The sequence below is a fragment of the Melopsittacus undulatus genome, chromosome 21, assembly GCF_012275295.1.
Source record: "Melopsittacus undulatus isolate bMelUnd1 chromosome 21, bMelUnd1.mat.Z, whole genome shotgun sequence".
In the NCBI taxonomy this organism is placed as follows: Eukaryota; Metazoa; Chordata; class Aves; order Psittaciformes; family Psittaculidae; genus Melopsittacus; species Melopsittacus undulatus.
This window is the reverse complement of record NC_047547.1, coordinates 170,642-193,978: the sequence shown is the minus strand read 5'-3', so window position 1 is coordinate 193,978 and position 23,337 is coordinate 170,642. Positions and strand designations below refer to the sequence as shown.

Below are 23,337 nucleotides of genomic sequence, written 5' to 3'. Positions count from 1 at the left end.
GCTATGGGGGGGGGGCGGCGTCGGTTCCAACCCCTCCGGGGGCGGGCAGGGGGGGGGGCAGAGGCAGGACCGGGGGTGGGGACGGAGCTGAGCATCTTCCAGAGAACGGGAACACCGGGAACGGGGGGGGGGGAACGGGAACAGACACCGGATATACCGAGAACGGGGGGGGGATAACCGATAACCGATACCGGATATACCGGATATACCGATAACGGGAACGGGGGGGGGGGGAGACGCCGATAACGGATAACGGGAACCGATAACGGATATACCGGATATACCGGAGAACGGGAACGGCAACGGGAACGGAGATACCGGATAACGGGGGGGGGGGACACGCCGATAACGGATACCGGATACCGGATAACGGACACCGGGAACGGGGGGGGGGGAACGGGATAACCGATAACGGATAACGGAGGGGGGGGGAACGGGAACGGATAACGGATAACAGACACCGGATAACGGGATACGGATACCGGATAACCGATAACGGGGGGGGGGGGGGGGGGGACGACGCTGATAACGGATAACGGATACCAGATAACGGATACCGGATAACGGATAACGGGAACGGGATACGGACACCGGAGGGGGGGGGGAACGGGATACCGATAACGGATAACGGATACCAGATAACGGATACCGATAACGGATAACGGATACCGGATAACGGGATACAGATAACGGATAACGGGACACGGACACCGAGAACGGGGGGGGACGGACGCGGATACCGGACAACGGGACACGGATACCGGTTAACGGGACAGTGACACCGGACACCGGACACCGAATACCGGACACCGGACACCGGAGGGGGGGTCCCGGTCCCCGCACCCATGAGCAGGACCAGTGGCCTCCAGCGCAGAACAACCTTCCTCATCTCCCTCACCCTCGTCAAGCTCGAGTCGGTGACGGGAGAACCGGAGCCGGTTCCGGTTGGGGGGGGGGGCACCGATGGGGGGACCGAGGGGGGGACCGAGGGGGGTACCCAGGGGGGTACCAATGGGGGTAGCAATAGGGGTACCAATGGGGGTAGCAATGGGGGTACTAATGGGGGTACCAATGGGGGTACCGAGGGGGGTACCAAAGGGGGTACCTATGGGGGTACCAATGAGGGTAGCAATGGGGGTACCAAAGGGGGTACCAAAGGGGGTACCAATAGGGGTACCAATGGGGGTACTGATGGGGGTACCGATGGGGGTACCTATGGGGGTACCTATGGGGGTACCGATGGGGGTACCGGAGTCAGAACCAAGCGTCCCGAGCGGCTGTTCCAGCGTCAGGATGCTCTATGGATAAGTACAACCGGACCCCCCCCCTCCGGTAGCCCCCCCCGCACCCCCGGTAGCCCCCCCCCACCCCCCCCCCTCCTCCTCCCCCTCCCCGCCCCCCCTCCCGTCGGTCCCGTTCCCCCCCCCCCATTGTACCCCCCAAACCGGACCCGTCCCTCCTGCCCCCCCCTCCGGTTGTGCCCCCCCCCAAACCCCACCCCCCCAAACCCGACCCCCCCTCCGTGCCCCCCAAACCCCCCTCGGCCTCCCTGCCCCCCATTGTACCCCCCAAACCCGACCCCCCCCCTCGGGTTGGGGCCAAGGGCACCTTGGACCCCATAGGGGACCGAGGCCGCCCCCCCCCCCCATTGGCCACCCCTCGCCCCCCATTGGTAGCCCAGGCAACGTGGGGGTGCCCCGAGGTGACCCCGTCCGTGTCCAAGCCCCCCCCGCACCCCATATCCTCCCCACACCCCTCAATGGGGCCTCGACGGCTCCGCTTGACGGGGACGAAGCCATTTAAAGGGGGGACCCCCTCGGACCCCCATAGGGCGACCAAAGGGCCCCTAAAGGCGACCGGGGGGGGGGGGGGCTGGGGGCAACCGCCTGTCGTGGCCCGAAGGTGAGGCCAAGGGAGGCCTCAAGGCCCATGGGGGTAAATCGGGTCCCGAAGCGGAGGCGAGGCCGTCGGGACGGGGTCGGTTCTCCCCCCATAGGGGCAAGAGTAAGACCCTGGATTACAGTGACCTGGTGCCGGTATCGGGGGGGCTGAGCCCCATAGCGGCCCCCCCAGTCCCCCCACAGCCTCCCAGTACAGAGACTGGGCTCAAACGGGGCCGGGAGGGAGGCCGAGCCTCAACCCGAGACCGGAAGATGCTCAAGTTCATCAGTGGGATCTTCGCCAAGAGCCCTGCCCCCCCCCCGGCCCCACCGTGGGGTGAGCCCCCCCCCACACGTGAGTACCCCCATTGGGGATGGGGGGGGGTGGGTTGTGTGGGGGTCGGGGTGTTGGGGGGCCCATAGGGATGTGTGGGGTGGGATGGGGGTAATGGGGTGGGAATGGGGGTAATGGGGGGGAAGATGGGGGGGGGTGTGGGGCTGAGCTTTGGGGTCCTCATAGGGATGTGTGGGGTGGAATAGGGGTAATGGGGCTGAGGATGGGGGGTTGTGTGGGTCCCATGTGGGTCTGAGCCTTGGGGTCTCCATAGGGTTGTGTGGGGCTGAGGATGGGGGGTACATGGGTCGCATGTGGGTCTGAGCCTTGGGGTCCCCATAGGGATGTGTGGGGTGGGATGGGGGTAATGGGGCTGAGGATGTGGGGGATGTGTGGGGCTGAAGATGGGGGCAATGGGGCTGAGGATGTGGGGTGTGTGGGTCGCATGTGGGTCTGAGCATCGGGGTCTCCATAGGGATGTGTGGGGTGGGAATGGGGGCAATGGGGCGGAGGATGGGGGTTGTGTGGGGCTGAGGATGTGGGGGGTGTGTGGGGCTGAGAATGGGGGGGTGCATGGGTCGCATGTGGGTCTGAGCCTTGGGGTCCCCATAGGGATGTGTGGGGTGGGATGGGGGCAATGGGGATGAGGATGTGTGTCCCCATGTACCACACTACACCCGGTGCCATCATGTTCTGCTTGTTGTGTCCCCATCCCACACTACACCCGGTGCCATCGTGTTCCAGTTGTTATTGTGTCCCCATGTACCACACTACACCCTGATGCCATCGTGTTCTGGTTGTTGTTGTGTCCCCATGTACCACACTACACCTGATGCCATCGTGTTCTGGTTGTTGTTGTGTCCCCATGTACCACACTACACCCTAATGCCATCGTGTTCTGGTTGTTGTTGTGTCCCCATGTGCCACACTACAACCGGTGCCATCGTGTTTGGTTGTTGTGTCCCATTGCCACACTACACCCGGTACCATCGTGTTCGGTTGTTGTTGTGTTCCCATCCCACACTACACCTGGTGCCATCGTGTTCTGGTTGTTGTTGTGTCCCCATGTACCACACTACACCCGGTGCCATCGTGTTCGGTTGTTGTGTCCCCATCCCACACTACACCCGGTGCCATCGTGTTCTGGTTGTTGTGTCCCCATCCCACACTACACCCGGTACCATCGTCTTCTGGTTGTTGTTATGTCCCCATGTGCCACACTACACCCTGATACCATGGTGTTCTGGTTGTTGTTATGTCCCCATCCCACACTACACCCTAATGCCATCGTGTTCTGGTTGTTGTTGTGTCCCCATGTACCACACTACACCCTAATGCCATCGTGTTCTGGTTGTTGTTGTGTCCCCATGTGCCACACTACACCCGGTGCCATCGTCTTCTGGTTGTTGTTGTGTTCCTATGGTATGACCCATCTGGTGCCTATGGTGTCTTGGTACCCATCCCCATTCCCATTCCCATCCCATCCCCATCCCCATTGTTGGTTGTGGGGTGATGTGGGGCTCATGGCTCCATCCCACCCTCCTCCTGCCCCATAGAGTCTCTGGTCACCAGCCAAGAATGGACCATGGGGCGATCCAGCCCTGAGATCCGATTGGTGGGTACCACGGCCCCATATCCCTGCCCCATATCCCCATATCCCTGCCCCATATCCCTGTGTCCCCATATCCCTGCCCCATATCCCTGCCCCATATCCCCATATCCCTGCCCCATATCCCCATGCCCCTGCCCCATATCCCCATGTCTCTGCCCCATATCCCCATATCCCTGCCCCATATCCCCATGTCCTGCCCCATATCCCCATGTCTCTGCCCCATATCCCCATATCCCTGCCCCATATCCCCATGTCCCTGCCCCATATCCCCATGTCCCTGTCCCCATATCCCCATATCCCTGCCCCATATCCCCATATCCCAGCCCCATATCCCCATGTCCTGCCCCATAAGTACCTGACCCCTCTCTCTGCCCCAGGGTGTCCTGGGCACCAGCACCAGTGGGAGGTCTGAACTGGTCCAACGTTTCCTCACTGGGTCCTATGTGGGGCAGGAACCCACTGAGAGTGAGTGTCTATGGGGCAGGATGTGGGGCAGGATGTGGCCATGGGGCTGGATGTGGTTATGGGGCTGGATGTGGGGCTGGATGTGGTTATGGGGCAGGATGTGGGCAGGATGTGGCTATGGGGTGCTTATGTCCATGGGTCACTCATGTCTATGGGTCACTCATGTCTATGGGGTGTTCATGTCTATGGGTCGCTCTCTGGGTCTCCCCTGTCCCCATAGGTGCCCAGTTCAAGCACGAGGTGACCCTCGAGGGTCGGACCCACATCATCCTCATCCGGGAGGAAGGGGGAGACCCAGACCCAGAGGTGGGGGCAGGGGGGGGGGGGTGTGGGGCAGCAGTGGGGCAGGGACCTGACCCACACCCCCCATGTCCCCCCATGTGACCCACATATCCCCCCATGTCCCCCCCATATCCCCCCATATACCCCCCATATCCCCCCCATGTGCCCCCCATATCCCCCCATATCCCCCCCATATCCCCCCATATCCCCCCACATATCCCCCCCATATCCCCCCATATCCCCCCTATATCCCCCCATATCCCCCCCATATCCCCCCCATTTATCCCCCCATATGCCCCCATATCCCCCCCATGTACCCCCCATATCCCCTCCATATCCCCCCCATATCCTCCCCATATCCCCCCATATCCCCCCATATCCCCCCCATATCCCCCCCATATCCCCCCATATCCCCCCTATATCCCCCCCATATCCCCCCCATTTATCCCCCCATATGCCCCCATATCCCCCCCATGTACCCCCCATATCCCCTCCATATCCCCCCCATATCCTCCCCATATCCCCCCCATATCCCCCCCATTTATCCCCCCATATGCCCCCATATCCCCCCCATGTACCCCCCATATCCCCCCATATCCCCCCCATATCCCCCCATATCTCCCCATATCTCCCCATATCCCCCCAATATCCCCCCCATATCCCCCCATGTGACCCACATATCCCCCCACATCCCCCCCCTATCCCCCCCTATCCCCCCCATATCCTCCCCATATCCTCCCATATGCCCCCATATATCCCCATATATCCCCATATCCCCCCATATCCCCCCCCATCCCCCCCATATCCCCCCATATCCCCCCATGTGCCCCCATATCCCCCCATATCCCCCCATATCCCCCCATATCCCCCCATATCCCCCCTATATCCCCCCATATCCCCCCCAGTTCACCCCAGTTCACCCCCATATCCCCCCATATCCCCCCATATCCCCCCATACCCCCCCCATTTACCCCCCATATCTCCCCATATCCCCCCATATCCCCCCAGTTCACCCCCATATCCCCCCCATATCCCCCCCAGTTCAGCCCAGTTTACCCCCATATCCCCCCATATCCCCCCATATCCCCCCCATATCCCCCCCAGTTCACCCCAGTTCACCCCAGTTCACCCCATATCCCCCCCATATCCCCCCCCGTTCACCCCAGTTCACCCCAGTTCACCCCCATATCCCCCCCATATCCCCCTATATCCTCCCCATATCCCCCCATATCCCCCCCATATCCCCCCAGTTCACCCCAGTTCACCCCAGTTCACCCCAGTTCACCCCAGTTCACCCCAGTTCACCCCCATATCCCCCCAGTTCCTGGACTGGGCCGATGCCTTCATACTGGTCTTCAGCCTGGAGAGCACTGGAAGCTTCCAGAAGGTTCTGGAGCTCCATGAGCGGCTCCATAGGCACCAATGTGGGTCCCATATGGCCCTGGCGCTGGTGGGGACCCAGGGTGAGATGTGGGACCCATAGGGATGGGGTCTATGGGGTCAATGGGGTGGGCATGGCTATGGGGTGGTCATGGTTATGGGGTGGTTGTGGTCAATGGGGTGGTTGTGGTTAATGGGGTGGTTGTGGTCAATGGGGTGGTTGTGGTTAATGGGGTGGTTGTGGTTATGGGGTGGTTATGGTTATGGGGTGATCATGGTTATGGGGTGGTTATGGTTATGGGGTGGTTATGGTTATGGGGTGGTTGTGGTCAATGGGGTGGTTATGGTTATGGGGTGGTTGTGGTCAATGGGGTGGTTGTGGTCTATGGGGTGGTTATGGCTATGGGGTGGTTATGGTTATGGGGTGGTTGTGGTTATGGGGTGGTTATGGTTATGGGGTGGTTATGGTTATGGGGTGGTTGTGGTCAATGGGGTGGTTATGGTTATGGGGTGGTTGTGGTCAATGGGGTGGTTATGGTTATGGGGTGGTTATGGTTATGGGGTGGTTGTGGTCAATGGGTGCTCATGGTCATTGGGTGCTCATGCCCATTGGGTCCTCATGTCCATTGGGTGCTATGGGGCTGACATGGGTATGGGACCCCCCCCCTCACCTCTGCACCCCATAGACAAGGTCACCCCCTCGAACCCACGTGTGGTGGAGGACGCCCAGGCCCGAGCCCTATGTGGGGATATGGGACAATGCCTTTACTATGAGACCTGTGCCACTTATGGGGTCAATGTGGAGCGAGTGTTCACCGAAGGTGGGTGATGGAGATGGGACCATTATGGTGATGGAGATGGGACCATTATGGTGATGGAGATGGGACCATTATGGTGATGGAGATGGGACCATTATGGTGATGGAGATGGGACCATTATGGGGATGGAGATGGGACCATTATGGGGATGGAGGTGGGACCATTATGGTGATGGGGATGGGACCATGGTGGGGATGGAGGTGATGATGGATGGGATGGGGTATAGTGATGATGGATGTGATATGGGGACTATGGTGGATATGGGATGGGATATAGTTATGGATGTGATGGGATATGGTGATGTATGGATGGGATGGAACAATGGTGATGATGGAGGTGGGATGGGACCATATTGGTGATGGATATGATGGGATATGGTGATGATGGATGGGATATGGGGACCATGGTGGATATGTGATGGGATATGTTGATGTATGGGATGGGATATGGTGCTGATGGATGGGATGGGATATGGTGGTGATGGATGGGATATAGGGACCATGGTGGATATGGGATGGGATATGGTGATGATGGATGTGATGGGATATGGTGATGATGGAGATGGGATGGGGACCATGGTGTATATGGGATGGGATATGGTGGTGATGGAGATGGGATGGGATATGGTGCTGATGGATGTGATATGGGTACCATGGTGATGATGTATGGGATGGGATGGGGACCATGGTGGTGATGGGACCATGGTGATGATGGATGGGATGGTATATGGGATATGGGATATGATGATGGATGGGATATGGGATATGGTGATGTATGGGATGTTATATGGGATATGATGATGGATGGTATATGGTGATGTATGTGATGGGCTATGGTGATGTATGGGATGTTATATGGTGCTGATGTATGTCCTATGGCCCCCGTTGTTGTTCCCCCAGTGCTACAGACGGTGCTGGCCCTAAGGAAGCAGCATCTCCAGACCTACAAGTCCCTCCCCAGCTCCCCCTCCCTCTCGGCCGCATCCACCCCCATTGGGGGCTCCCACCCCCCCCAGGTACCCCCATAACCCCCCCCCATCTATGGGGCTCTATGGGGCAGCTCTGACCCCTCTGTGCCCCATAGACCAGCAATGGCCACACCAGTGACTACTCCTCGTTGCCATCAACCCCCAATGTGACCCATCGGGACCTGAGGGGGGAGACCCCCGTGCCCCATAGCACCCCCGGACCCATAGCCCATGGGGGCAAGCGTCGCACCAGCCTCTTTGCTGTGAGTGCCATATAGGGGCATATAGGGACATATGGGATCCATAGTGTCCTATTGGGATGGGGGACATATAGGAACCATAGGGTGCTATTGGGATGGGGGACATATAGGAGCCATAGTGTCCACTTGGATGGGGATGGGACAGGGGACATATAGGAACCATAGTGTCCTATTGGGATGGGGATGGGATAGGGGACATATAGGAACCATAGTGTCCTATTGGGATGGGGGACATATAGGAGCCATAGGGTCCTATTGGGATGGGGATGGTGGCATCATTGACATATAGGAACCATAGTGTCCTATTGGGATGGGGATGGCAATAGGGGACATATAGGAACCATAGTGTCCTCTTGGGATGGGGATGGCATCAGGGGACATATAGGAACCATAGTGTCCTATTGGGATGGGGATGGCAATAGGGGACATATAGGAACCATAGTGTCCTCTTGGGATGGGGATGGCATCAGGGGACATATAGGAACCATAGTGTCCTATTGGGATGGGGATGGCAATAGGGGACATATAGGAACCATAGTGTCCTCTTGGGATGGGGATGGCATCGGGGACATATAGGAACCATAGTGTCCTCTTGGCATCCCTGTCCCCATCCCATCCCATCCCATCCCATCCCCATCCCATCCCCATCCCCATCCCCATCCCCATCCCATCCCATCCCCATCCCCATCCCATCCCATCCCCATCCCATCCCATCCCCATCCCATCCCATCCCATCCCCATCCCATCCCATCCCCATCCCCATCCCATCCCATCCCCATCCCCATCCCATCCCATCCCATCCCATCCCATCCCATCCCATCCCCATCCCATCCCATCCCCATCCCATCCCCATCCCCATCCCATCCCCATCCCATCCCCATCCCATCCCATCCCATCCCATCCCATCCCATCCCATCCCATCCCCATCCCCATCCCATCCCATCCCATCCCCATCCCATCCCCATCCCCATCCCCATTCCATCCCATTCCCATCCCATCCCCATCCCCATCCCCATCCCCATCCCCATCCCATCCCCATCCCATCCCCATCCCATCCCATCCCATCCCATCCCATCCCATCCCCATCCCATCCCATCCCATCCCCATCCCATCCCCATCCCCATCCCATCCCCATCCCATCCCATCCCATCCCCATCCCATCCCCATCCCCATCCCCATCCCCATCCCATCCCCATCCCATCCCATCCCCATCCCATCCCATCCCATCCCCATCCCATCCCATCCCATCCCCATCCCATCCCCATCCCCATCCCATCCCCATCCCATCCCCATCCCATCCCATCCCATCCCCATCCCATCCCCATCCCCATCCCCATCCCCATCCCATCCCCATCCCATCCCATCCCCATCCCATCCCATCCCATCCCCATCCCATCCCCATCCCCATCCCCATCCCCATCCCATCCCCATCCCATCCCCATCCCCATCCCCATCCCCATCCCATCCCCATCCCATCCCATCCCCATCCCATCCCATCCCATCCCCATCCCATCCCATCCCCATCCCCATCCCATCCCATCCCCATCCCCATCCCATCCCCATCCCATCCCATCCCCATCCCATCCCCATCCCCATCCCATCCCATCCCCATCCCCATCCCATCCCCATCCCCATCCCATCCCATCCCATCCCCATCCCATCCCCATCCCCATCCCCATTCCATCCCATTCCCATCCCATCCCATCCCAGACCCGTCGTGGCAGTGACTCGGACAAGCGGATCCCGGATGTCCCCAGTACCACTCGCTCTGTACCGGTTCCCATTAAGCAGGTTGGTGTTGTCTATTGGGGGGGTACCTGCGCCCCATAACCGGCCCCATAACCCGCCCCATAACCCGCCCCATAACCCGCCCCATAACCTGCCCCATAACCAGCCCCATAACCTGCCCCATAACCTGCCCCATAACCTGCCCCATAACCACCTCTGCCCCATAACCAGCCCCACAACCTGCCCCATAACCTGCCCCATAACCTGCCCCATAACCGGCCCCATAACCTGCCCCATTACCTGCCCCATAACCACCTCTGCCCCATAACCTGCCCCATAACCTGCCCCATAACCTGCCCCATAACCACCTCTGCCCCATAACCTGCCCCATAACCTGCCCCATAACCACTGCCCCATAACCTGCCCCATAACCAGCCCCATAACCACCTCTGCCCCATAACCTGCCCCATAACCTGCCCCATAACCTGCCCCATAACCAGCCCCATAACCACCTCTGCCCCATAACCTGCCCCATAACCTGCCCCATAACCTGCCCCATAACCTGCCCCATAACCACCTCTGCCCCATATCCCAGAGCTTCCTGCTCAAGCGCAGCGGAAATTCCCTAAATAAGGAATGGAAGAAGAAATATGTCACCTTGAGCAGCAATGGGCGACTGTTCTACCACCCGAGTGTCAATGTGAGCACCCGGCAACACCGCGACCGGTGTCACCCCCATTGGGCCATATACAACCGGTGTCACCCCATTGTACCATATAGGACTGGTGTCACCCATTGTACCATATAGGACTGGTGTCACCCTATTGTGCCATATACAACTGGTGTCACCCATTGTACCATATAGGACCAGTATCACCCCATTGTACCATACAGGACCGGTGTAATCCCATTGTCCCATACAGGACCAGTGTCACCCCATTGTACCATATAGGACCAGTGTCACCCCATTGTGCCATACATGAACAGTGTCACCCCATTGTACCATACAGCACTGGTGTCATCCCATTGTACCATACAGGACCGGTGTCACCCCATTGTACCATATAGAACTGGTGTCACCCCATTGTATCATACAGGACCGGTGTAACCCATTGTACCATACAGGACCAGTGTCATTCCCATTGTACCATACGGGACCAGTGTCACCCCATTGTGCCATACAGGACTGGTGTCACCCCACTGTACCATACAGGAACGGTGTCACCCATTGTGCCATACAGGACCAGTGTCACCCCGTTGTGCCATACAGGACCTGGTGTCAGCCCATTGTACCATACAGGACTGGTGTCACCCCATTGTACCATACAGGACCGGTGTCACCCATTGTACCATACAGGACTGGTGTCACCCATTGTACCATACAGGACTGGTGTCACCCATTGTGCCATATAGAACTGGTGTCACCCCCATTGTACCATACAGGAATGGTGTCACCCATTGTACCATACAGGACTGGTGTCACCCATTGTACCATACAGGACTGGTGTCACCCATTGTGCCATATAGAACTGGTGTCACCCATTGTACCATACAGAACCGGTGTCACCCATTGTACTATACAGGACCGGTGTCACCCATTGTGCCATACAGGACTGGTGTCACCCCATTGTACCATATAGGACCAGTATCACCCCATTGTACCATACAGGACCGGTGTAATCCCATTGTCCCATACAGGACCAGTGTCACCCCATTGTACCATACAGGACCTGGTGTCACCCCATTGTGCCATACAGGAACGGTGTCACCCCATTGTGCCATACAGGAACGGTGTCACCCCATTGTGCCATACAGGACCAGTGTCACCCCATTGTGCTATACAGGTCCAGGTGTCACCCCATTGTACCATACAGCACCGGTGTCACCCATTGTGCCATACAGGAACGGTGTCACCCATTGTACAATACAGAACCGGTGTCACCCATTGTGCCATACAGGAACGGTGTCACCCATTGTACAATACAGAACCGGTGTCACCCATTGTGCCATACAGGACCAGTGTCACCCCATTGTCACATACAGGACCTGGTGTCACCCATTGTACCATATAGAACCGGTGTCACCCCATTGTACCATATAGGACGGGTGTCATTCCATTGTACCATACAGGACCTTTGTCACCCCATTGTGCCATACAGAACCCAGTGTCACCCCATTGTGCCATAAGGGACCGGTGTCACCCGATTGTACTATACAGGACTGGTGTCACCCATTGTACCATACAGGACCAGTGTCACCCCATTGTACCATATAGGACCAGTGTCACCCCATTGTGCCATACAGACCGGTGTCACCCCATTGTACCATATAGGACCAGTGTCACCCCATTGTGCCATACAGACCGGTGTCACCCCATTGTGCCATATAGGACCAGTGTCACCCCATTGTGCCATACAGACCGGTGTCACCCCATTGTACCATACGGGACCCGGTGTCACCCTATTGTCCAATACAGGAACGGTGTCACCCCATTGTGCTATACAGGACCCGGCGTCACCCATTGTACCATATAGGACCCCATATAACCCCATTATCCCTATAGGACCCCATATAACCCCATTGTCCCTATAGGACCCCATATGACCCCATTGTCCCTATAGGATTACGTGCACCGGACCCATGGCAAGGAGATGGATCTGCTCCGGACCACGGTTAAGGTCCCAGGGAAGAGACCCCCCAGAGCCATGTCCTCCTTTGGCCCCGCCCCCAACCCCAATGGGGTCCTACGGGATGAGGGGGGTGAGTGGGGGGGTAATGGGGTAATGGGGGTAATGGGGTAATGGGGGTAATGGGAGTAATGGGGGTAATGGGTTAATGGGGGTAATGGGGTAATGGGGTAATGGGGTAATGGGGGTAATGGGGGTAATGGGGTAATGGGGGTAATGGGAGTAATGGGGTAATGGGGGTAATGGGGGTAATGGGAGTAATGGGGTAATGGGGGTAATGGGGTAATGGGGGTAATGGGAGTAATGGGGTAATGGGGGTAATGGGGGTAATGGGGTAATGGGGTAATGGGGGTAATGGGGGTAATGGGGGTAATGGGGTAATGGGGGTAATGGGAGTAATGGGGTAATGGGGGTAATGGGGGTAATGGGAGTAATGGGGTAATGGGGGTAATGGGAGTAATGGGGTAATGGGGGTAATGGGGGTAATGGGGGTAATGGGTTAATGGGGGTAATGGGGTAATGGGGGTAATGGGGTAATGGGGGTAATGGGGGTAATGGGGGTAATGGGTTAATGGGGGTAATGGGGTAATGGGGGTAATGGGGTAATGGGGGTAATGGGAGTAATGGGGTAATGGGGGTAATGGGGGTAATGGGAGTAATGGGGTAATGGGGGTAATGGGGGTAATGGGGGTAATGGGTTAATGGGGGTAATGGGGTAATGGGGGTAATGGGGGTAATGGGGTAATGGGGTAATGGGGGTAATGGGGGTAATGGGTTAATGGGGGTAATGGGGGTAATGGGGGTAATGGGGTAATGGGGGTAATGGGGTAATGGGAGTAATGGGGTAATGGGGTAATGGGGGTAATGGGGGTAATGGGGGTAATGGGGGTAATGGGGGTAATGGGGCTAAAGGGGTAATGGGGGTAATGGGGTAATGGGGGTAATGGGGGTAATGGGGTAATGGGGGTGATGGGGGTAATGGGGTAATGGGGGTGATGGGGTAATGGGGTAATGGGGGTAATGGGGTAATGGGGTAATGGGGTAATGGGGGTAATGGGGTAATGGGGTAATGGGGGTAATGGGGGTAATGGGGTAATGGGGTAATGGGGTAATGGGGGTAATTGGGTAATGGGGGTAATGGGGTAATGGGGTTAATGGGGGTAATGGGGGTAATGGGATAATGGGGGTAATGGGGGTAATGGGGTAATGGGGTAATGGGGGTAATTGGGTAATGGGGGTAATGGGGGTAATGGGGTAATGGGGTTAATGGGGGTAATGGGGGTAATGGGATAATGGGGGTAATGGGGGTAATGGGGTAATGGGGTAATGGGGTAATGGGGGTAATTGGGTAATGGGGGTAATGGGGTAATGGGGTAATGAGGGTAATGGGGTAATGAGGGTAATGGGGGTGATGGTGGTAATGGGATTCAATGGCAACGGGGTTAAATGGCAATGGGGTTCAATGGCAATGGGTGTACTGGTGGTAATGGGGATACTGGTGGCAATGGGGTTCAATGGTAATGGTGGTACTGGTGGTAATGGGGATACTGGTGGTAATGGGGTTCAATGGCAATGGGTCTCAGCATCAATGGGGCACAGCATCAATGGGGTTCAATGGTAATGGGTTTCAATGGCAATGGGGCTGCTGTGTCTATGGGGCTGCTGTGTCTATGTGGCTGCCCCATACCCCCATGTGTCACCGCTGCCCCATAGCTGTGGGTCTGAGCCTGCCCCCCGATGTGGGGCTGAAGGTGCCGGGTAAGGATCGGTCCCTTCAACGCTGCTCGTCCGCATCCAGCCCCAGAGGGGGCGCAGGTGAGTGATGGCTATGGGGCTGCCCCATAGACCCCCCCATAGACCCCCCCATAGACCCCCCCATAGACCCTCCCTCCTGCCCCATAGACACCCCTCCTGCCCCATAGACCCCCCCCATAGACCCCCCCATAGACCCCCCTCCTGCCCCCCCCTTCTGCCCCATTGCTCCTCCCTCCTGCCCCATTGCCCCCCCTCCTGCCCCCCCCATCCTGCCCCATAGATCCCATTGCCCCCCCCTCCTGCCCCATTGCCCCTCCTGCCCCATAGATCCCATTGCCCCTCCTGCCCCATTGCCCCTCCTTCCTGCCCCATTGCCCCTCCTTCCTGCCCCATTGCCCCCCCTCCTGCCCCATTGCCCCTCCCTCCTGCCCCATTGCCCCTCCCTCCTGCCCCATTGCCCCTCCTGCCCCCCCCCCCGCCCCCTCCTGCCCCATAGATCCCATTGCCCCATAGATCCCATTGCCCCATAGCTGCCCCATAGATCCCATTGCCCCATAGCTGCCCCATAGATCCCATCCTGCCCCATAGATCCCATTGCCCCATAGATCCCATTGCCCCATAGCTGCCCCATAGATCCCATTGCCCCATAGCTGCCCCATAGATCCCATTGCCCCATAGATGCCCCATAGATCCCATTGCCCCATAGATCCCATTGCCCCATAGCTGCCCCATAGCTGCCCCATAGATCCCATTGCCCCATAGCTGCCCCATAGATCCCATCCTGCCCCATAGATGCCCCATTTGAGGCCATCCCCATCCCGGAGCCTCCATCCCCACTCATGGACCGGAAGAAGCAGAGGAGGAAGAAGCTGATGACGTCATCGAAGACCGAGGCTGGGGCCGAAGGTGAGGCCAGAACCACAGTGGGTCCTATGGGTCCTATGGATGCTATGGGTCCTATGGGTCCTATGGGTCCTATGGGTCCTATGGGTCCTATGGGTCCTATGTGTCCTATGGGTGCTATGGGTCCTATGGGTCCTATGTGTCCTATGGGTCCTATGGGTCCTATGGGTCCTATGGGTCCTATGTGTCCTATGTGTCCTATGGGTGCTATGGGTCCTATGGGTCCTATGTGTCCTATGGGTCCTATGGGTCCTATGTGTCCTATGGGTCCTATGGGTGCTATGGGTCCTATGGGTCCTATGTGTCCTATGGGTGCTATGTGTCCTATGTGTCCTATGGGTGCTATGTGTCCTATGTGTCCTATGGGTGCTATGCGTCCTATGCGTCCTATGGGTCCTATGGGTCCTATGTGTCCTATGGGTCCTATGTGTCCTATGTGTCCTATGGGTCCTATGGGTGCTATGGGTCCTATGGGTCCCATGGGTCCTATGTGTCCTATGGGTCCTATGTGTCCTATGGGTCCTATGGGTGCTATGGGTCCTATGGGTCCAATGGGTCCTATGGGTCCTATGTGTCCTATGTGACTTTTGGTGTCTCCGGTGACCCCAGTGACCCCAGTGACCCCCCCTCTCTCTCTGACCCCCCCATAGCCAAGCGCAAGATGTGGAAGCTCAAGAGCTTTGGGAGCCTAAGGAACCTCTATAAGACAGGTAACATCTACCTATGGATGCTATAGGTGCTATGGATGCTATGGATGCTATGGGTGCTATGGGTGCTATGGATGCTATGGGTGCTATGGGTGCTATGGATGCTATGGGTGCTATGGATGCTATGGGTGCTATGGGTGCTATGGATGCTATGGGTGCTATGGATGCTATGGATGCTATGGGTGCTATGGATGCTATGGATGCTATGGGTGCTATAGGTGCTATGGGTGCTATGGATGCTATGGATGCTATGGGTGCTATGGATGCTATGGGTGCTATGGATGCTATGGGTGCTATGGGTGCTATGGGTGCTATGGATGCTATGGATGCTATGGGTGCTATGGATGCTATGGATGCTATGGATGCTATGGGTGCTATGGGTGCTATGGATGCTATAGGTGCTATGGATGCTATGGATGCTATGGGTGCTATGGATGCTATGGATGCTATGGATGCTATGGGTGCTATGGGTGCTATGGGTGCTATGGGTGCTATGGATGCTATGGGTGCTATGGATGCTATGGGTGCTATGGGTGCTATGGATGCTATGGGTGCTATGGGTGCTATGGGTGCTATGGATGCTATGGGTGCTATGGGTGCTATGGATGCTATGGGTGCTATGGATGCTATGGGTGCTATGGGTGCTATGGATGCTATGGGTGCTATGGGTGCTATGGGTGCTATGGGTGCTATGGGTGCTATGGGTGCTATGGATGCTATGGGTGCTATGGGTGCTATGGATGCTATGGGTGCTATGGGTGCTATGGGTGCTATGGGTGCTATGGATGCTATGGACGCTATGGGTGCTATGGATGCTATGGGTGCTATGGATGCTATGGATGCTATGGATGCTATGGGTGCTATGGATGCTATGGATGCTATGGATGCTATAGGTGCTATGGGTGGTATGGGTGCTATGGATGCTATGGATGCTATGGGTGCTATGGATGCTATGGGTTCTATGGATGCTATGGGTTCTATGAGTGCTATGGGTGCTATGGATGCTATGGATGCTATGGATGCTATGGGTGCTATGGGTGCTATGGGTGCCTATGGGTGCTGTGGGTGCCTATGGGTGCTATGGGTGCTATGGATGCTATGGGTGCTATGGGTGCTATGGGTGCTATGGGTGCTATGGATGCTATGGATGCTATGGATGCTATGGATGCTATGGGTGCTATGGATGCTATGGGTGCTATGGATGCTATGGGTGCTATGGGTGCTATGGATGCTATGGATGCTATGGATGCTATGGGTGCTATGGATGCTATGGGTGCTATGGATGCTATAGGTGCTATAGGTGCTATGGATGCTATGGATGCTATGGATGCTATGGGTGCTATGGATGCTATGGGTGCTATGGATGCTATGGGTGCTATAGGTGCCATAGGGTTCTATAGGTGCCATAGGGTTCTATAGGTGCTATAGGTGCTATAGGTGCCATAGGGTTCTATGGGTGTCCCATACAGACGAGGAGAGCTCCGAGTTCCTGCTGGTGTCCAGCTCAGGTCAGACTTGGCTCTTTGATGCCGGAAGCCTCCAGGAACGTGACCATTGGGTCCAGGCCATAGAGACCCAGATCCTGAGCAGCCTCCAGGGCTGCGAGAGCAGCAGGAACAAGGTGGGTCCTATGGGGGGTGGCACCTATATGGGACCTACAGCATCCCTATGGGACCCACATGTGACCCACATCATCCCTATGGGACCCATATGTGACCCACAGCATCCCTATGGGACACACACCCTGACCCACATCATCCCTATGGGACCCACATCGTGACCCATATCATCCCTATGGGACCCATATGTGACCCACATCATCCCTATGGGACCCACATGTGACCCACATCATCCCTATGGGGCCCATATGTGACCCACATCATCCCTATGGGACCCACATGTGACCCACAGCATCCCTATGGGACCTACATGTGACCCACACCATCCCTATGGGACCCATATGTGACCCACAGCATCCCTATGGGACCCACAGCATCCCTATGGGACCCACATGTGACCCACACCATCCCTATGGGACCCACAGCTGACCCACAGCATCCCTATGGGACCCACAGCATCCCTATGGGACCCACATGGGACACACATCATCCCTATGGGACCCACAGCATCCCTATGGGACCCACATGGGACACACATCATCCCTATGGGACCCACATCATCGCTATGGGACACACATGTGACCCACATGTGACCCACATCACCCCTATGGGACCCACATCATCCCTATGGGACCCACATGTGACCCACATGTGACCCACATCATCCCTATGGGACCCACATGTGACCCATATGTGACCCACATGTGACCCACACGTGACCCACACGTGACCCCCATCCCCCCCCTGTGCCCCATACCCAGGCCCGCATGGACAGTCAGAGTGAAGCTGTTGCCATCCAGGCCATTCGCAATGCACATGGGAACTCCCATTGTGTGGACTGTGGGGCTCCCAGTAAGGCAATGGGGACAATGGGATGTGTGGGGCACATGGGGGGCAATGGGGATGTGTGGGGCACATGGGGGCAATGGGATGTGGGGCACATGGGGGGCAATGGGGATGTGTGGGGCATGGGGGGCAATGGGATGTGGGGCACATGGGGGCAATGGGGCACATGGGGGGCAATGGGATGTGTGGGGCACATGGGGGGCAATGGGGATGTGTGGGGCACATGGGGGCAATGGGGATGTGTGGGGCACATGGGGGGCAATGGGGATGTGTGGGGCATGGGGGGCAATGGGATGTGGGGCACATGGGGGCAATGGGGCACATGGGGGGCAATGGGATGTGTGGGGCACATGGGGGGCAATGGGGATGTGTGGGGCACATGGGGGCAATGGGGATGTGTGGGGCACATGGGGGCAATGGGATGTGGGGCACATGGGGGGCAATGGGGGCATGGGGGGCAATGGGGGCAATGGGGATGTGTGGGGCACATGGGGGGCAATGGGATGTGTGGGGTCATTGCTCTGTGTGTAGCCATTGGTGCCATATGGTAGAGCCATAGGTTGACTGGTGCTGTAGTGGTACGGGGGTGATGGGATGTACTGGGCACCATGTGCCATATAGGGCAATGGACACACAATGTACTGGGTGCTGTGTGCTATGGGATGGCATGGGATGGACCATGGCATGCTATGGGGCATGTAATGCCATGGACCACATCAAGCCCCAATGGGCCACCAATGGGCACCAATGCACCATGAGATGCCAATGGGCCATGATGCCAATGGGCACCAATGAGCCACCAGTAGGGCACCAATAGGCAACCAATCCACCACGAATGCACCATAAGATACCACAAAACTGAGGTCTTCCCATTGCCCCCATTACAACCAACCACCCTAACCCTAACCTAACCCTAACCCTAACCTAACCCTAACCCTAACCCTAACCTAACCCTAACCCTAACCCTAACCTAACCCTAACCCTAACCCTAACCTAACCCTAACCCTAACCCTAACCTAACCCTAACCCTAACCCTAACCCTAACCCTAACACTAACCCTAACCTAACCCTAACCCTAACCCTAACCCTAACCCTAACCCTAACCCTAACCCTAACCTAAGCCTAACCCTAACCCTAACCTAACCCTAACCCTAACCCTAACCCTAACCTAAGCCTAACCCTAACCCTAACCCTAACCCTAACCCTAACCCTAACCCTAACCTAAGCCTAACCCTAACCCTAACCTAACCCTAACCCTAACCCTAACCCTAACCCTAACCCTAACCCTAACCCTAACCCTAACCCTAACCCTAACCCTAACCTAACCCCCCCCTAGACCCAACCTGGGCCAGCCTGAACCTGGGAGCTCTGATGTGCATTGAGTGCTCAGGGATCCACCGGCAGCTTGGGACCCACCTGAGCCGGGTCCGGTCCCTGCACCTGGATGATTGGCCCCAGGAGCTGGTTCTGGTGCTCACCAGCATCGGGAACACCAGAGCCAACAGCATCTGGGAGAGCAGCACAGGGGGATGGGACAAGCCTGGGCCTGGGGCCTCCAGGTGGGTGATGTCACATGTCCTATATCCTATATCCTATATCCCATATCCCATATCCCACATCCCATATCCCATATCCTATATCCCATGTCCTATATCCCATATCCCATATCCCATAGGGATGAACGTGAGTCCTGGATCCGCGCTAAGTACGAGCAGAAGCTGTTCCTGGCCCCGTTACCGGTTGCTATGGGGCCGTTACCGGTTCGGCTGTTGCGGGCGGTTCGGGACCAGGACCTGGACCTGGTGCTGCTGTTGTTGGCGCACAGCCGCAAGGAACAGCTCAATGCCGGTTGTCATGGTGATGGTGATGAGGGTTGTCATGGTGATGATGGTGATGGGCGACCGGCGCTGCACGTGGCCTGTGATATGGGGCTGGTGGTCATCACACAGCTGCTGTTGTGGGTATGTGGGTATGGGGTGATGGGGTATGGGGGTAATGGGGGTTATGGGGTATGGGGGTGTTGGGGTGATGGGGGGTATGGGGGTGATGGGGGGTATGGGGTATTGGGGTTATGGGGGTTATGGGGTATGGGGGTTATGGGGGTTATGGGGTATGGGGGTTATGGGGGTTATGGGGTATGGGGGTTATGGGGGTTATGGGGGTTATGGGGGTTATGGGGGGTATGGGGGGTGAAGGGGTATGGGGGTTATGGGGGTTATGGGGTATGGGGGTTATGGGGGTTATGGGGTATGGGGGTTATGGGGGTTATGGGGTATGGGGGTTATGGGGGTTATGGGGGTTATGGGGTATGGGGGTTATGGGGGTTATGGGGTATGGGGGTTATGGGGGTTATGGGGGATGGGGGTTATGGCGGTGTGGGGTGGTAATGGGGATGTGGGGTGACCATAGGGGTCATGGGGTGGCCATAGGGTTATGTTGTGGCCATAAAGACCATGGGGTGGCCATAGGGATGTGGGGTGGTCATGGGGATGTGGTATGGGTCATAGGGGTCATGGGGTGGTCATAGGGATATGGGGTGGCCATAAGGACCATGGGGTGGCCATAGGGATGTGTTATGGTCATAGGGGTCATGGGGTGCCCATAGGGATATGTTGTGGCCATAAGGACCATTGTGTGGCCATGGGGATGTGGGGTGGTCATGGGGATGTGGGGTGGCCATAAAGACCATGGGGTGGCCATGGGGGTCATGGGGTGGCCATAGGGATATGTTGTGGCCATAAGGACCATGGGGTGGCCATAGGGATGTGTGGTGGTCATGGGGATGTGGGGTGGTCATAGGGGTTATGGTGTGGCCATAGGGATGTGCTGTGCCCATGTGGGTCAATGCACGGCCATGGGCACCACGGCTCAGCCATAGAACACCCCACACTGCAAACCCATTGGGATAACCACAGCCCCACATCCCATCCCATCCCATCCCATCCCCATCCCATCCCATCCCATCCCATCCCATCCCATCCCATCCCATCCCCATCCCATCCCCATCCCCATCCCATCCCCATCCCCATCCCATCCCATCCCCATCCCATCCCATCCCCATCCCATCCCATCCCCATCCCATCCCATCCCATCCCATCCCATCCCCATCCCATCCCCATCCCATCCCCATCCCCATCCCATCCCCATCCCATCCCCATCCCCATCCCATCCCCATCCCATCCCCATCCCATCCCATCCCCATCCCATCCCATCCCCATCCCATCCCATCCCATCCCATCCCATCCCATCCCATCCCCATCCCCATCCCCATCCCATCCCATCCCATCCCATCCCATCTCCATCCCATCCCATCCCATCCCATCCCCATCCCATCCCCATCCCCATCCCCATCCCCATCCCATCCCATCCCATCCCCATCCCATCCCCATCCCATCCCATCCCATCCCCATCCCATCCCCATCCCCATCCCATCCCCATCCCCATCCCATCCCATCCCATCCCATCCCCATCCCATCCCATCCCATCCCCATCCCATCCCATCCCATCCCATCCCCATCCCATCCCCATCCCATCCCATCCCATCCCCATCCCATCCCCATCCCCATCCCATCCCATCCCCATCCCATCCCATCCCCATCCCATCCCATCCCATCCCCATCCCATCCCATCCCATCCCCATCCCATCCCCATCCCATCCCATCCCATCCCCATCCCATCCCCATCCCCATCCCATCCCATCCCCATCCCATCCCATCCCATCCCCATCCCATCCCCATCCCATCCCATCCCATCCCCATCCCATCCCATCCCATCCCCATCCCATCCCCATCCCATCCCATCCCATCCCCATCCCATCCCCATCCCCATCCCATCCCCATCCCCATCCCATCCCCATCCCATCCCCATCCCATCCCCATCCCATCCCCATCCCCATCCCATCCCCATCCCATCCCCATCCCATCCCATCCCATCCCCATCCCATCCCATCCCATCCCCATCCCATCCCCATCCCATCCCATCCCATCCCCATCCCATCCCCATCCCATCCCATCCCATCCCTGTCCCCACAGCATGGAGCGGACGTGACCTCCCGTGACCCCCATGGTCGCACTGCTCTGTTCTATGCTCGGCGTTCCCGGAGTCGGGAATGTGCCGAGATCCTGGTGCAGCAGGGATGTCCTGAGGGCCCCGACGGCAACGGCACTGGTGATACTGGTGATACTGGTGGTACTGGTGCTGCTGGTGATACTGGTGGTACTGGTGGCACTGGTGGTACTGGTGATACTGGTGGTACTGGTGATACTGGTGCTACTGGTGCTACTGGTGCTACTGGGGGTACTGGTGGTACTGGTGGTGCTGGTGGTACTGGTGATACTGGTGGTACTGGTGCTACCGGTGGTACCGGTGGTACTGGTGGTACTGGTGGCACAGAGACCTGTGAGCCGGAGCCGGTGCCATAACCACAGCCCTGATGGCACCGATGGAACTGATGGTACTGATGGTATTGGTGGTACTGGTGGTACTGATGGTACTGATGGTACCAATGGCATCAATGGTACTGATGGTACTGATGGCATTGATGTGCCCTGTGAGCCAGAGCCGGTGCCATAACCACAGCTCCTATGGCACCGATGGCACCAATGGCATCGATGGTACTGAGCCCTGTGAGCTGGAGCCACTGCCATAACCACAGCCCCAACAGCACCAATGGCACCGACAGCACCGATGGCAACGATGGTACTGATGGCACTGATGGTACCCATGGCACTGATGAGCCAGAGCTGACACTGCCATAACCACAGCCCCGATGGTACCGATGGTATCGATGGCACCAATGGTACTGATGGCACCAATGGTACTGATGGCACCAATGGACCCTGTAAGCCAGAGCCGGTGATGCCATAACCACAGCCCCAATGGCACCAACAGCACCGATGGCACCAATGGAACTGAGCCCTGTGAGCCAGAGCTGGTGCCATAACCACAGTCCTGATGGCACTGATGGTACCCATGGCACTGAGCCCTGCGAGCCAGAGCCGGCACTGCCATAACCACAGCACCAATGGTACCGATGGCACCGGTGGCACCAACGGCACCGATGAGCCCTGTGAGCCAGAGCTGACACTGCCATAA

At 57.4% G+C, this 23,337-nt stretch overlaps 1 protein-coding gene across 1 annotated transcript; it reads left to right on the top strand.

The window, feature by feature from the left end:
* The first annotated feature begins 845 nt into the window (after nucleotides 1-845).
* AGAP2 (ArfGAP with GTPase domain, ankyrin repeat and PH domain 2) lies at nucleotides 846-23,337 on the top strand. The gene is made up of 21 exons (XM_034071595.1): nucleotides 846-944; nucleotides 2,085-2,217; nucleotides 3,771-3,829; nucleotides 4,204-4,291; nucleotides 4,512-4,597; nucleotides 5,895-6,036; nucleotides 6,640-6,774; nucleotides 7,671-7,786; nucleotides 7,855-8,001; nucleotides 9,709-9,789; nucleotides 10,322-10,426; nucleotides 12,348-12,486; nucleotides 14,127-14,228; nucleotides 14,961-15,091; nucleotides 15,727-15,781; nucleotides 17,248-17,399; nucleotides 18,159-18,249; nucleotides 19,580-19,802; nucleotides 19,919-20,204; nucleotides 22,275-22,419; nucleotides 23,192-23,337. The coding sequence occupies exons 1-21, from the start codon at nucleotides 846-848 to the stop codon at nucleotides 23,335-23,337; spliced, it is 2,661 nt and encodes an 886-aa protein (XP_033927486.1).

Excerpts from the sequence above, each read along its gene's own strand:
- AGAP2 (XM_034071595.1), top strand. The coding sequence starts at position 846 with ATGAGCAGGACCAGTGGCCTCCAGCGCAGAACAACCTTCCTCATCTCC. Across the intron at positions 8,002-9,708 it reads GTCGCACCAGCCTCTTTGCT|ACCCGTCGTGGCAGTGACTC; the intron begins GTGAGTGCCATA and ends ATCCCATCCCAG. Across the intron at positions 17,400-18,158 it reads GCGAGAGCAGCAGGAACAAG|GCCCGCATGGACAGTCAGAG; the intron begins GTGGGTCCTATG and ends CCCCATACCCAG.